Here is a 12,948-nt window from a genome sequence, read left to right as displayed (position 1 = left end):
TTGGGAGCAGCAAAACAGTGAGCAGGCATCCCCTTTTTATCATTATTTTAGCCTGCTCCCGTTATTATTTTGGATGTGCGTAAAAGCCTCCATACTCTACCTTAATATTATATGCCCACGGGGAGCAATTATAGTGCCTGTAACTGTATTAAGACATAACCTATTTAAAACAAGTTTCGTTTTGAATTTGATTAGAATTATTCACTCTCTTTTTTTAAACGTTATCAATAGTTAATTTAATCTTGCTTATTGACAACGTTTGGCATGTCCATGACTCAGACATGGCAGACATAATGCAATTTACTATAGGCCCAGCCCCTATATCAGTGTGAATGCTATGTTTAGCAATATATTTTCATATTGAAGCCATGCAATTAGGCTTCTTACAATGTGGACTGCAAACATGTTCAACATATTTAGCAAAGATGGGATAGGCCTACATACATTTTGTTATTTTGTTTCTGTAGGCTATTTTTAACAAACTAGCCTATAACATACTAACATTCAAATTGGAGTTGATGCCAACGCAATACATAAAAGACCGTAAATACACAACTTCAAGCAACCACATATTTTGTCATGGAGCACGTTCTGATTGGTCAGTGAGGGGTCAATTCTCGACACACCTACAACTTGTTTATTCATCAAAACCCACCCCTTTCGCGCCACCGCCAGCTACTGCGCCCAAAATTCCGGTTGTAAAAATAGCTAAAACTTTTTGACACACCCCCGAACCTATAGTGCTACCGCCAGCGCTAAGATTTAACATTGCGTTAGGTTTGTTAAAATAGAGCCCTCAGTGATGTTGTGGTTTCCTGGTGTCAGGTGTGATCTGGTAACTATGAGTCAGACTAAATAAAGCTCAGGCACAGACGGACAGCTGTTGTTTTGTCCTAAATTTAACATAGAGGCCAACCTCAAATGTAAAATCATCTGTAGTCTCAGTGACCGTTTGTTTCAAATCCAGTAAATCATTGTATGCTGTTACAGGTAACTACCAAGATAAAGGAAACCCCAACATAAAGTGTCTTAATAGGGCGTTGGGCCACCACGATCCAGAACAGCTTCAATGCACCTTGGCAAGTGTCTGGAACTCTATCGGAGGGATGCTATACCATTCTTCCACAAGTGTTTTGTTGATGGTGGTGAAAAACACTGTCTCAGGCTCCGCTCCAGAATCTCCCATAAGTCTTCTATTAGGTTGAGATTGGGTGACTGAGACGGCCATGGCATATGGCTTACATCATTTTCACCACTCATGCCCTGTGGATGGGGGCATTGTCATCCTATGGGGGCATAGCCATGGTAGCCAAAATAATGGCCTGCCCAGCATTTCTATAAATGACACTAAGCATGATGGGATGTTAATTGCTTAATTAACTCAGGAACCAAACCTGTGTGGAAGCACCTGCTTTCAATATACTTTGTATCCCTCATTTACTGAAGTCTTTCCATTATTTTGGCAGTTACCTGTATATACAGTAATGATAAACTTCAATTATAAGAGCATTTAATAATGAAATAATTGTATACACAAGCCAGGCAGGTAAAGCACATACAGAATAATAAAGTAGACGGATGTTCTTTGAAGCTGACAGGTTAATGTAGACAATAGTTTTGCTTGCCAACTGTAACTGTTGGAGAAATTCAAATGTATTTTTAAAATGTATCTGACATTGTTGCATATTTCATGTTTAATGTGTTGTTCTGCTTTCCTCATGTAGCTCATCGGTCTCACCTCCAGCATCTACTTTACTCAATGTGAAAGAGGAGGTATGATGTCCTGTGATTTCTTCCCCCCCCCCCTACATTTTGGTAGACAGAGGGAGAGTAATGGTTTGACTGAGCTACTGCAGAAGCAATTTAGAGCTAGTTGAGATAATAGCTCAGCTTCATACGTACAGTATACCTGGAAATGTGTTTGAAACACGTTACTGGTTTGAAATAGGCCTTTCTAAGCTTTTATGAACTCATTTGGCCCATAAACCAGAAGTAAATGCCAGGGTCCTCTCCACATTTGTTTTTTAAATAGATTTTGAGAAAACAATTTACTTTGCCCTTTGTGATCAAAACCACTCTTTATTTCCCCTTAGAATTTAAGTTGATGAGTCTGTTACCATGGCCTCTACTCCTGTCACTGACCTGTGGAACTTCAGTGAGTATCTGGACACATACTGTACTGTAGTGGAACAAAGGAAACAGAGTGCTCTCAGAATGACAGCACTTTTGTCCTGTCAGTGGACACCCTCATGCTTGTTGCTATAAGGGACCCAATTAACATGTTGTTTAATTTGTGATAAAGGAGCTCCAGTATAGATATAAAAAATGATCTGTTTATTAAAGGATGCCTTTATTTGTCTCTGTCTGATCCAAATCTTTTGAGATTTTGGCAGCTGGATCAATATTTATACATTATATGGGATCAACTCTATAATGAGGTAATGTTAACAAAATGAATCCTGGTCGAAGCGGCTAGTTCCAGTATCCAGTTATTTGACTTTCAAACTGCTCGAAAACAAGCTACTTTAGCTACCTGATACCATTTGGAATTCACATACATGTAGGCTATATTGTAGTACCCTACTGTAACAGGTTGAAGTGAAAGCAAGTGACTCGGCTGTAGCGCAATATTGTTAACTACTGTAGTGTCTTAAAGCAAAACTGAGAACAAAAGGTGCAGATTCTAAGTCTCAGTTGAGTTATATGATATAACTGTTGAGTCTACTCCTTCTGTTCATGATGACCTTTGATGAATTGAAACAGACCACAGGAATTCTGATGTGCTGAATAACATAATTAATTTGGTTAAGCTTAAGGTTAAAGTCCTACTATACCAACCATGAAAGCAAATAATGATAAGTAACAAATAATGATCCACTCTCTGTCACACTTTGTTAGATGTATTTCACTTTTAGAGAGAAAGTGTCTCTGACAAAAAAATCACAACCATTCCCATGTTCTTAAGAACCCTTAAAGCTGGAATCCGTAAATTCGTAGCGGTGAAACTGCCATGTCCATTTGCGATATTACAACAACAACAACACTACTTCAAACAACCCACACTGTTTTTTTCCCTTGGACATAATTGCACACGCAATAGAACAGCAGAGTATGTACTACGAATTGTTTTTTACCATGATGCTGGATGCTACTCTCCTCCTCTTCATAAACAAAACAAAAACAAATAAGAAATGCGCCTGGGGGCGACCATTGATGCTGTTTCACCTTATGCGGATCTCAGCTTTAAGAACTCTTAACCAAATTATTTTGGATAGTGGAAGCCAAATTACCACTGGTTTATTTGAATGATCAGTAGTCCTAGTTTTTGCCATTGTTATTTTGTTGAAACCGTTTGTTGGCATCCCGCCATTTCCATTTGGGTACTGTCATTCATACAACACTCCAACATTAATGTTTACTTTGGTCCTACTTATGTAGTGTCACGTATGTAGTGTTACTAAGACCATCATTTACATAGTAATTACATTGGTAGGTACTGTACAGTGTACCTAGTGTGGGTACACAACCTACATAGTACCAGCAACTGTTATACTGGTTTGTGGCTTGCACCGTTTCAAAGACTTGCAAGTTAATTCACAATGGAGATTACGGTGTCATTTTAAGAACTAATTATATTATGAGGGGAGGTTTATGCAAAGCAAATATGTATAAAAATGTCAACGTGTGATTAAGCCACAAACGCGTATCACAGTTGTGAGGACTGTAATTGACCTACCTGTAATTACCATGTAAATAAATAACTTTAGCAACACTTACTATGAAGGGAAACCATTTTATCTAACATGTTTCTAACCACCTTTTTTTGCACTTTAAAAAATATATATTTTCTATCTACATTGGGATAAATTGTCTTTATTGATTAATTTAATTAATTAATTAATGTTTCACTTGTTAAATGTTGTGAAAAATGTGAATAAATATTTTAAGCATTAAAGGGAAATGCTAGGAATCCTGGTTTGTGTGGAAGGTGATGAACATTTTATTTTGTTGTCTTCAATGATTTCTGTCTTAGAATATTTTGTGAAAGATTGACAGCGCAGTTAAGATCTTAAAATTGAGTCTCAACTCCCATTTTATTTCTGTGAACATTTGGACGATGTATGTCTGACCTGCTTGATCCTGTCTGTAATTTTTTTTTACAGGAACAACAACTGTATTCATCAGTTTTTCTATGAAAATTGTATCCTGTCATTTCTTAACTAATTTTCACATTTTCCTTTTCTTTATCCCTTGTATGTAAGAGTTTTTCAAGAAACATTCCACATGTAGCAGCATGGTTAAGGAAAACATTGTGAAAAATAAAGTAAAACATTTTGTAAACTTTCCACTCTGTCTCAATAACAATGAAATGTGTGATCAGAATGGTTAATAAGTGGAGCAAAAAGGAGTAGCGTGGTCATATCCACCACTATAACACAAAAAAAAACGATAACTCAGATGCAGGGCAAGATAATACTGTATAAAAAAAGAGGCCCACACACTGTGCTGCTCCCGAATGACCTTTTAAGAAAGGATTTATTTAAGTCAGAATTTGAGAAAAGGGAGACTTAGATGAACAGTGGCAATGATAATTGTAGCAGTACAGCTTGGTACTGTAGCCTGCATAAAGCCATTATCTTAGATATTGCACTGAACACGTGAATATCATCAGTCTCAAATATCAACTGGCCATTAGCCAGGTCCTTCCCACAACATGTTTTCAATTTTGACAACAGAGTTCTGAAAAATGATATGGTAAAAAGTCACACACATTCCAAAATATACATGGCCTTGACAAGTTCTCAACTTGAAAAAATAAAACAACACTGATAAGTAGTGTTCACCTTAGAAAGTGGTGAAAGAAAACTAATTATTTAAAGAGCAGGATTGTATCAACCAAGATTCCTCTCAGAGTTTTCAGAATGTCAGGGAATCATTTCCTTAGGAATCCAGGGGAGCCTGCTTCTATTTTTAATGGTCCAATGCAGCTGTAATTATCTCAATATCAAATAATTTCTGGGTAACAATTATGTACCTTACTGTGATTTGTTTTCAATTAAAAAGGTGAAAAATAAACAAAAATATCTTCTTAGCGAAGGGACATTTCTCAAGTAAAAACTTTGCTAGGACTGTCTGGGAGTGGTCTGAGTGGGGAAAGGAAAACCGAAAACTAGCTGTTATTGGCAGATAGGTTTGAAACTCTCTTTCTTATTGGTCTATTAACTGATTTACCACCTGGTTATGTCACCAGGCAGGCCAAAACTCCATCCCACCAAAAGAGAATGAATTTTCAGGTGGTCTTTTCAAACAGCTCTTACACTAAAAGGGCATTATCATAATTTTCACAATTTCACAGTATTATTCCAACCTCATAGTGTGGATATATATATTACACACATGAAAATCACTTGTTTGACTGCACTGGGCCTTTTAAAGCATACTCATAATAAACTGTTAAATGCTCTATGGTCTTATCAAGAAGGAATTAACAAGATAGATTGGATTCTATTATGTTTTTGTCAATTAGAAGATCATCTTACTTAGTAATTGCCCTAAGGGGACAAGTTGAATTGAATTGAATTGAATTGAATTTGAAATGGGTCATTCTTGAATTGCGGTGGCATTTGCGTCCCTTGGCTTTGCAACCGTGAAAAGCACTTTAAAATTACAAATAGTTACACATCATACATGCTTTTGTTTATATTGACATTTTTATCAATGATAAAACATAATGCAAGTGGTTTATATTGGAAACATTTGTGCATTGTTTCAAGTACTTAGGATAATCAAATTGGCTTGTCCCAGTAGTTATGAGTAGAGTTGTAGTGACGTGTGTAGTAACTGATAATGTAATAACTGCCAATAATATAATAGCTGCAAAAAAGGTTACTAACGTTTGCATTTATAATGTAAAAAATGCTGCTCTTGTAATAAATAATGTACTAAATATGCTGAACGCATAATGTAATAATATTTTTTGCGCATACTGTCATAATTATGACATTATGTGTTGATTATTACATGAAAAGGTGGGTAAAAAATCTATAGTGTAATAACTTCAACAAATAATGTAATAACAACCTAAAATCACTCTCTTTCTTTAATGGCATGCAGTGTCACCCACTTGACACTTGAGGAACACTTTGCATTTGCATCCATTGCCAAAACAGACTTGTTTGACATTGCAAACATCCAGTGTCGTCAAGAAAGAAATACACAACTTGCAATCATGTGATTAGCCAAATTCCAAATTCAAACTCCTCCTAATCCCAGGATTGACCAGGCTACTGTCTCCACACAGTAGAAAATTAGTTATTCAGCAGCGCTTGCTGCAAGCTGTGGTGAGGCAGTGCGTAGCCCCACAAACACCGCCTTAAGTGTCCCCACCAACACAACCAACACCACCCCTATGACCGTCAGAGAGGAGTATCCCCAGATGGCTAACTTTTTTGTTAATTTTAGTTTTTCCAAATCCCCAATGGATAACCTTTTAGTCAATTGTTAGAATTGTGGAGAAAAGTTTGGTTGTGTTTTATAAGATTAATATTTGGGTTCAATAAAGATTTTGCTTCATTAAAGATTTGAGCACAAGTTAAAATAATGCCACACTTGTTGAATAAAACTGTGATTGTTAAGTGTGCCAGTCAAAAGTTTGGACACACCTACTCATTCAAGGGTTTTTCTTTATTTTTACTATTTTCTACATTGTAGAATAATCGTGAAGACATCAAAACTATGAAATAACACATATGGAATCATGTAGTAACCAAAAAAAATTGAAACACATCAAAATATATTTTATATTTGAGATTCTTCAAAGTAGCCACCCTTTGCCTTGATGACAGCTTTGCACACTCTTGGCATTTTCTCAACCAGCTTCACCTGGAATGCTTTTCCAACAGTCTTGAAGGAGTTCCCACATATGCTGAGCACTTCTTGGCTGCTTTTCCTTCACTCTGCGGTCCAACTCATCCCAAACCATCTCAATTTGGTTGAGGTTGGGTGATTGTGGAGGCCAGGTCATCTGATGCAGCACTCCATCACTCTCCTTCTTGGTCAAATAGCCCTTACACAGCCTGGAGGTGTGTTGGGTCATTGTCCTGTTGAAAAACAAATGATAGTCCAACTAAGCGTAAACCAGATGGGATGGCATATCGCTGCAGAATGCTGTGGTAGCCATGCTGGTTAAGTGTGCCTTGAATTCTAAATAAATCACAGACAGTGTCACCAGCAAAGCACCATCACACCTCCTCCTCCATGCTTCAGGGTGGGAACCACACATGTAGAGATCATCCATTCACCTACTCTGTGTCTCACAAAGACACGGTGGTTGGAACCAGAAATCTCAAAGGACAGATTTCCACCGGTCTAATGTCCATTGCACTTGTTTCTTGGCCCAAGTAAGTCTCTTCTTCTTATTGGTGTCCTTTAGTAGTGGTTTCTTTGCAGCAATTCGACCATGAAGGCCTGATTCACGCAGTCTCCTCTGAACAGTTGATTTTGAGATGTGTCTGTTACTTGAACTCTGTGAAGAATTTATTTTGGCTGCAATTTCTGAGGCTGGTAACTCTTATGAAATTATCCTCTGAAGCAGCGTTAACTCTGGGTCTTCCTTTCCTGTTGCGGTCCTCATGAGAGCCAGTTAGATCATAGCGCTTGATGGTTTTTGCGACTGCACTTCACTTCAAGTTCTTTACATGTTTTCGGATTGACTGACCTTCATGTCTTAAAGTAATGATGGACTGTCGTTTCTCTTTGCTTATTTGGGCTGTTCTTGACATAATATTGACTTGGTCTTTTACCAAATAGAAGAGCAGCATCACTCATTCTTTTGATGAATCATGGTAGTGCTTGAAGTGGAGGTGGGATTTTAACCAGAATTTTCATAGTGGTTCTGTAGTGGGGATGGTCTGAATCAGCTTATATTTTAAATAAACTGAGTAGCTAGCTAGTGCACACAAGATTTGCTTCTGGGTTCAGAGATTTTAGAAAAATATTAGGAAAGTTAACATGAAACAACTACAGTATGTAAATAAAAATAAGTTCACACACACTACATTTTTAATCGTTTTTAATAATATGCAAACGAACACAAACAAACAAATCCCGATTTACACTAAGACCTACAGTGGGGAAAAAAAGTATTTAGTCAGCCACCAATCGTGCAAGTTCTCCCACTTAAAAAGATGAGAGAGGCCTGTAATTTTCATCATAGGTACATGTCAACTATGACAGACAAATTGAGATTTTTTTTTCTCCAGAAAATCACATTGTAGGATTTTTTATGAATTTATTTGCAAATTATGGTGGAAAATAAGTATTTGGTCACCTACAAACAAGCAAGATTTCTGGCTCTCACAGACCTGTAACTTCTTCTTTAAGAGGCTCCTCTGTCCTCCACTCGTTACCTGTATTAATGGCACCTGTTTGAACTTGTTATCAGTATAAAAGACACTTGTCCACAACCTCAAACAGTCACACTCCAAACTCCACTATGGCCAAGACCAAAAGAGCTGTCAAAGGACACCAGAAACAAAATTGTAGACCTGCACCAGGCTGGGAAGACTGAATCTGCAATAGGTAAGCAGCTTGGTTTGAAGAAATCAACTGTGGGAGCAATTATTAGGAAATGGAAGACATACAAGACCACTGATAATCTCCCTCGATCTGGGGCTCCACGCAAGATCTCACCCGTGGGGTCAAAATGATCACAAGAACGGTGAGCAAAAATCCCAGAACCACACGGGGGGACCTAGTGAATGACCTGCAGAGAGCTGGGACCAAAGTAACAAAGCCTACCATCAGTAACACACTACGCCGCCAGGGACTCAAATCCTGCAGTGCCAGACGTGTCCCCCTGCTTAAGTCAGTACATGTCCAGGCCCGTCTGAAGATTGCTAGTGCATTTGGATGATCCAGAAGAGGATTGGGAAAATGTCATATGGTCAGATGAAACCAAAATAGAACGTTTTGGTAAAAACTCATCTCGTCGTGTTTGGAGGACAAAGAATGCTGAGTTGCATCCAAATAACACCATACCTACTGTGAAGCATGGGGGTGGAAACATCATGCTTTGGGGCTTTTTTTCTGCAAAGGGACCAGGACGACTGATCCGTGTAAAGGAAAGAATGAATGGGGCCATGTATCGTGAGATTTTGAGTGAAAACCTCCTTCCATCAGCAAGGGCATTGAAGATGAAACGTGGCTGGGTCTTTCAGCATGACAATGATCCCAAACACACCGCCCGGGCAACGAAGGAGTGGCTTCATAAGAAGCATTTCAAGGTCCTGGAGTGGCCTAGCCAGTCTCCAGATCTTAACCCCATAGAAAATCTTTGGAGGGAGTTGACAGTCCGTGTTGCCCAGCGACAGCCCCAAAACATAACTGCTCTAGAGGAACATCTGCATGGAGGAATGGGCCAAAATACCAGCAACAGTGTGTGAAAATGTTGTGAAGACTTACAGAAAACGTTTGACGTGTCATTGCCAACAAAGGGTATATAACAAAGTATTGAGAAACTTTTGTTATATACCAAATACTTATTTTCCACCATAATTTGCAAATAAATTCATTAAAAATCCTACAATGTGATTTTCTGGATTTTCTTTTCTCATTTTGTCTGTCATAGTTGACGTGTGCCTATGATGAAAATTACAGGCCTCTCTCATCTTTTTAAGTGGGAGAACTTGCACAATTGGTGGCTGACTAAATACTTTTTTTCCCCACTGTACATTTTGATGGTCAGAATTGCCTCAAATATCTTTAAGTTATGCAAGTTTGCACTTAGGAATAAAAAATTACAATAAATCACTAAATACATACATCGTCAATACTACAGAAGGTAGTCAAAAAGCATTAACAATTGATTTCCCAATAACTATTTTTGTTTTCAGTTACATGTACACAAAGTCATTGTACCATTTACACAAAACCAGGTTAATATAGTTTATAAATACATACAGCTATGTCCATTTTGACATTTGAATATACTTGTGATGTAATTGGCTTGTATATAACATTTTTCATACCAGCTTTACCACTAATAACAACAGTATGAAAACATCAATTCTAGGAACTGGATTTTTTAAAATACATTTTGTCATTATGATTCAATATTGGTCTACCATGGTACATTTAAAGTAAAGTACATTATGTCAAGTCGTTTATTGCTTGGCAGAGCAATCCTGTTCTCCAAGTCAATCTAAAAAGCATGTTGAAAAAATAAAATATGATAAACAAAGCAGTCATAGTATGATTACTAGGTGTATAAAGAGAAATAGCTTAATCTTTGTGATAATTTTCTTAAATCAGAGACAATTTTACCAACTAATTTAACTCAGAATTTAACTCAGAATTGAAGTTAAGTAATGTGGGCTCAGTATGGTAGACACAACTGCTGATAATTTTACTTTACAGACAATTGAATAAATTATACTTAATCTAAAATAATATATGATACAAAATGTCTATGCTTTTTAAGGCAAATCTATGCCTTTAATATTGAATTACTACTCATAGAGATTTTTCTTTTGATTTAAGGTGCCTGATTTGGGATGTTCTTTTGAGTAAAAGCCTGTAATGAGTATATTTTCTTATCAAGATGATTAACAAAGGAATACGCCAATACCAATGTACAGTATGTGCCCATGGCTTTTACAAATTGTCATCTGATGTATTAAAACATTTTCGTATCAACATTCAAATTAACATTTTTATTGCTTTTATGTAGGCATAGCCAATGTCTCTACGACAAGAAAAGATCAGATGTTTTCAGATGGGCAATTGTAACCTAGGGCCGAATTCAATTAAATCTGCCATAGCAATATTTATGCAGTATCCTAGTTTACACAACTGCTGTCATGCACACGTGTCTGAAAACTGGAAGCACCATCCTGTGGGGGGAGTCTACCAAAACCATTTTGCCATTTTGTTTATAAGGGAAAAGGTATGTTTAGATATGTGCTACTGCTTGAATATTGCAATGCGGTTTGATTTAATTGAGATCCATATTATTGCAGTACATTTATAAGAATTATGGTGGTCAACAACTAAAGTTCCTCACAACACAAGTACAACAACAACTTGAACTTACATTTTTACAAATGCATTTGATTATGGTCTCAATTGACTAACGGTAATATGCGTTAAAGGATTTAAGTCACAATGTATACAGTTGATTTTGATCTTTATGCACAAGCTATTGAATAAATATATAACAGCACTATAATTTACTGGTTTTCTGCATGCCCAGGATAGACTGGAGTTCTAAAGCTTCTATTTTTGCATGCATCACATAAATGTGTCTGAGAATGAGTGCAATTGTTGTGAAGGATGCATGTTATTGCCATTTATGGTGATAAAACAACAACAAAAACTACTGCCGTCAAATTATCTCTTGATTCATCCCTGGATATTTTTATGGTGTCAGGCATAGAAAAGTGCAATCAATCACTGCTTTAAATCTGAGAAGCAATTGTATTGTAACACTAATTGATTACAGTAAGTGCTAGCTGTTGTAGGTTTGATGTGGTCTATTTAGGGACAAATATTAACAGTCACTTTTGTTCTATAAAGCACTTTCATCTTGGCCTAGGTTTCAGTCTGGAGTCATATATTCTAATTAAGCAGCTATGGTGTTGTTATAAATGGGTAAACACCTGCAAGTAATTGCATAGTGCTTGTGGCTGTCAAACGTAAAGTGTATTCTGACAACCCATTCTTTCCACAGCCTATTTAGACCGTCAAGTTGCTTCCCAGCAAATTCCATTTAACATTACAGGTTCATCCATTCTTGAACCACCATTTGTTCAATCAGATGTTGAGGCCATGAAAATGTGATCTTTCTGGAGTTTTGCTGTTTTCCAGATATTTCCATGAAGATTTCAGCATTTTAAAAGCATTTGATTACATTCTAAATATGATAATGCATTTCACCTAGTCTAAAATATGAAACAGTTTGATTTTATGTAGTAATTTAAGATCCAGTTGGCATATAAAAACAGACAGGGACTATCCCGTGCTATCCTTGAATCCCACAGTTTAGCACCTGTTGCCATTTTTGTTGAGGTATCTGACCAAAAAGACCACACTCACTTTAAACATTGTTTGCATGTAATGGATCTCATGACAGAGCTTTTCTTTATTGTTTTTGTTGTTTTTCACTACTTTTCTAAACAAGCAAAAGTACAGATTATTGTATAAAAAGGCATGTTTTGGTATAGTAATGGTGTAATGTCAACATGTTTTGCTAGTGCAGAGAAGACAATGTCCCTGTTCGGCACTTAACTGCAAAACCATAATGAATCATCAAGAAAAGACGATGTCTTAATCAGAAATAATGTGAAAAAAGCTGAACTATTTGACTTCACTCAATCTAAACTAAAGAAATGTTAACATGCTTTTACAAGTAGAATGGCAGATGGGAGATTACTCTGAACACAATAACAATCATAGTTGCACTGAACTTGCCAAATATACACCTACTTCACGGTTACAAAGGGACACATGAATTTGGCATGCATTGATTTCAATAAAGATTGAAGCATTCTAACATCTACAAACACATGGAGCATGAACCTCTGTACGTTCTGATGATGAACTAAATAATATTCAGGCCATGTTAAACCTTATAAGAGCATTTTCAGCATTGGTGAGAGATTATGGGTATGTTCAGTTTGACCAACTAACTTGGTCGCCTGAAACTACATGAAGAGACAAAATGTACAACCAAGTTGTAGCAAGTTTAATACTATATCTTTATAGTATACTTTTAAAATACTCAATAGAGAGATCCACTGCACTAAATATATCTGAAAAGTTATTATTTGCAATTGTCTCACTCTGTGTGTCTGTAATTAGTAAATCCCTTTTGGGTGAATTATTAAAACATTTCCCATAAACAGATGAAATTATGACGGTACCATTAGAATGTATTGTTTATTCACTGCC

The 12,948-nt window shown here is 36.8% G+C and overlaps 1 protein-coding gene across 2 annotated transcripts in view; it reads left to right on the top strand.

The window, feature by feature from the left end:
• LOC121579933 (oligophrenin-1) overlaps nt 1-4,348 on the top strand; it is a 44,294-nt gene extending 39,946 nt beyond the window's left edge. The window contains exons 25-26 of one of the 2 annotated variants that reach the window (XR_006002961.2): nt 1,725-1,773; nt 2,094-2,126. Coding sequence is in view for 1 of the 2 variants with exons in the window: in XM_041894938.2 (XP_041750872.1) it covers nt 1,725-1,773; nt 2,094-2,105 (61 nt within the window). In the remaining variant the exon portion in view is untranslated. Of the gene's footprint in view, nt 1-1,724; nt 1,774-2,093 lie in introns of both variants that reach the window. The other variant, XM_041894938.2, reaches the window with a different exon arrangement.
• The last annotated feature ends 8,600 nt before the right edge of the window (nt 4,349-12,948 follow it).

The sequence above is a fragment of the Coregonus clupeaformis genome, chromosome 13 (genome assembly GCF_020615455.1).
Source record: "Coregonus clupeaformis isolate EN_2021a chromosome 13, ASM2061545v1, whole genome shotgun sequence".
In the NCBI taxonomy this organism is placed as follows: Eukaryota; Metazoa; Chordata; class Actinopteri; order Salmoniformes; family Salmonidae; genus Coregonus; species Coregonus clupeaformis.
This window is presented reverse-complemented; position numbering and strand designations above follow the sequence as displayed.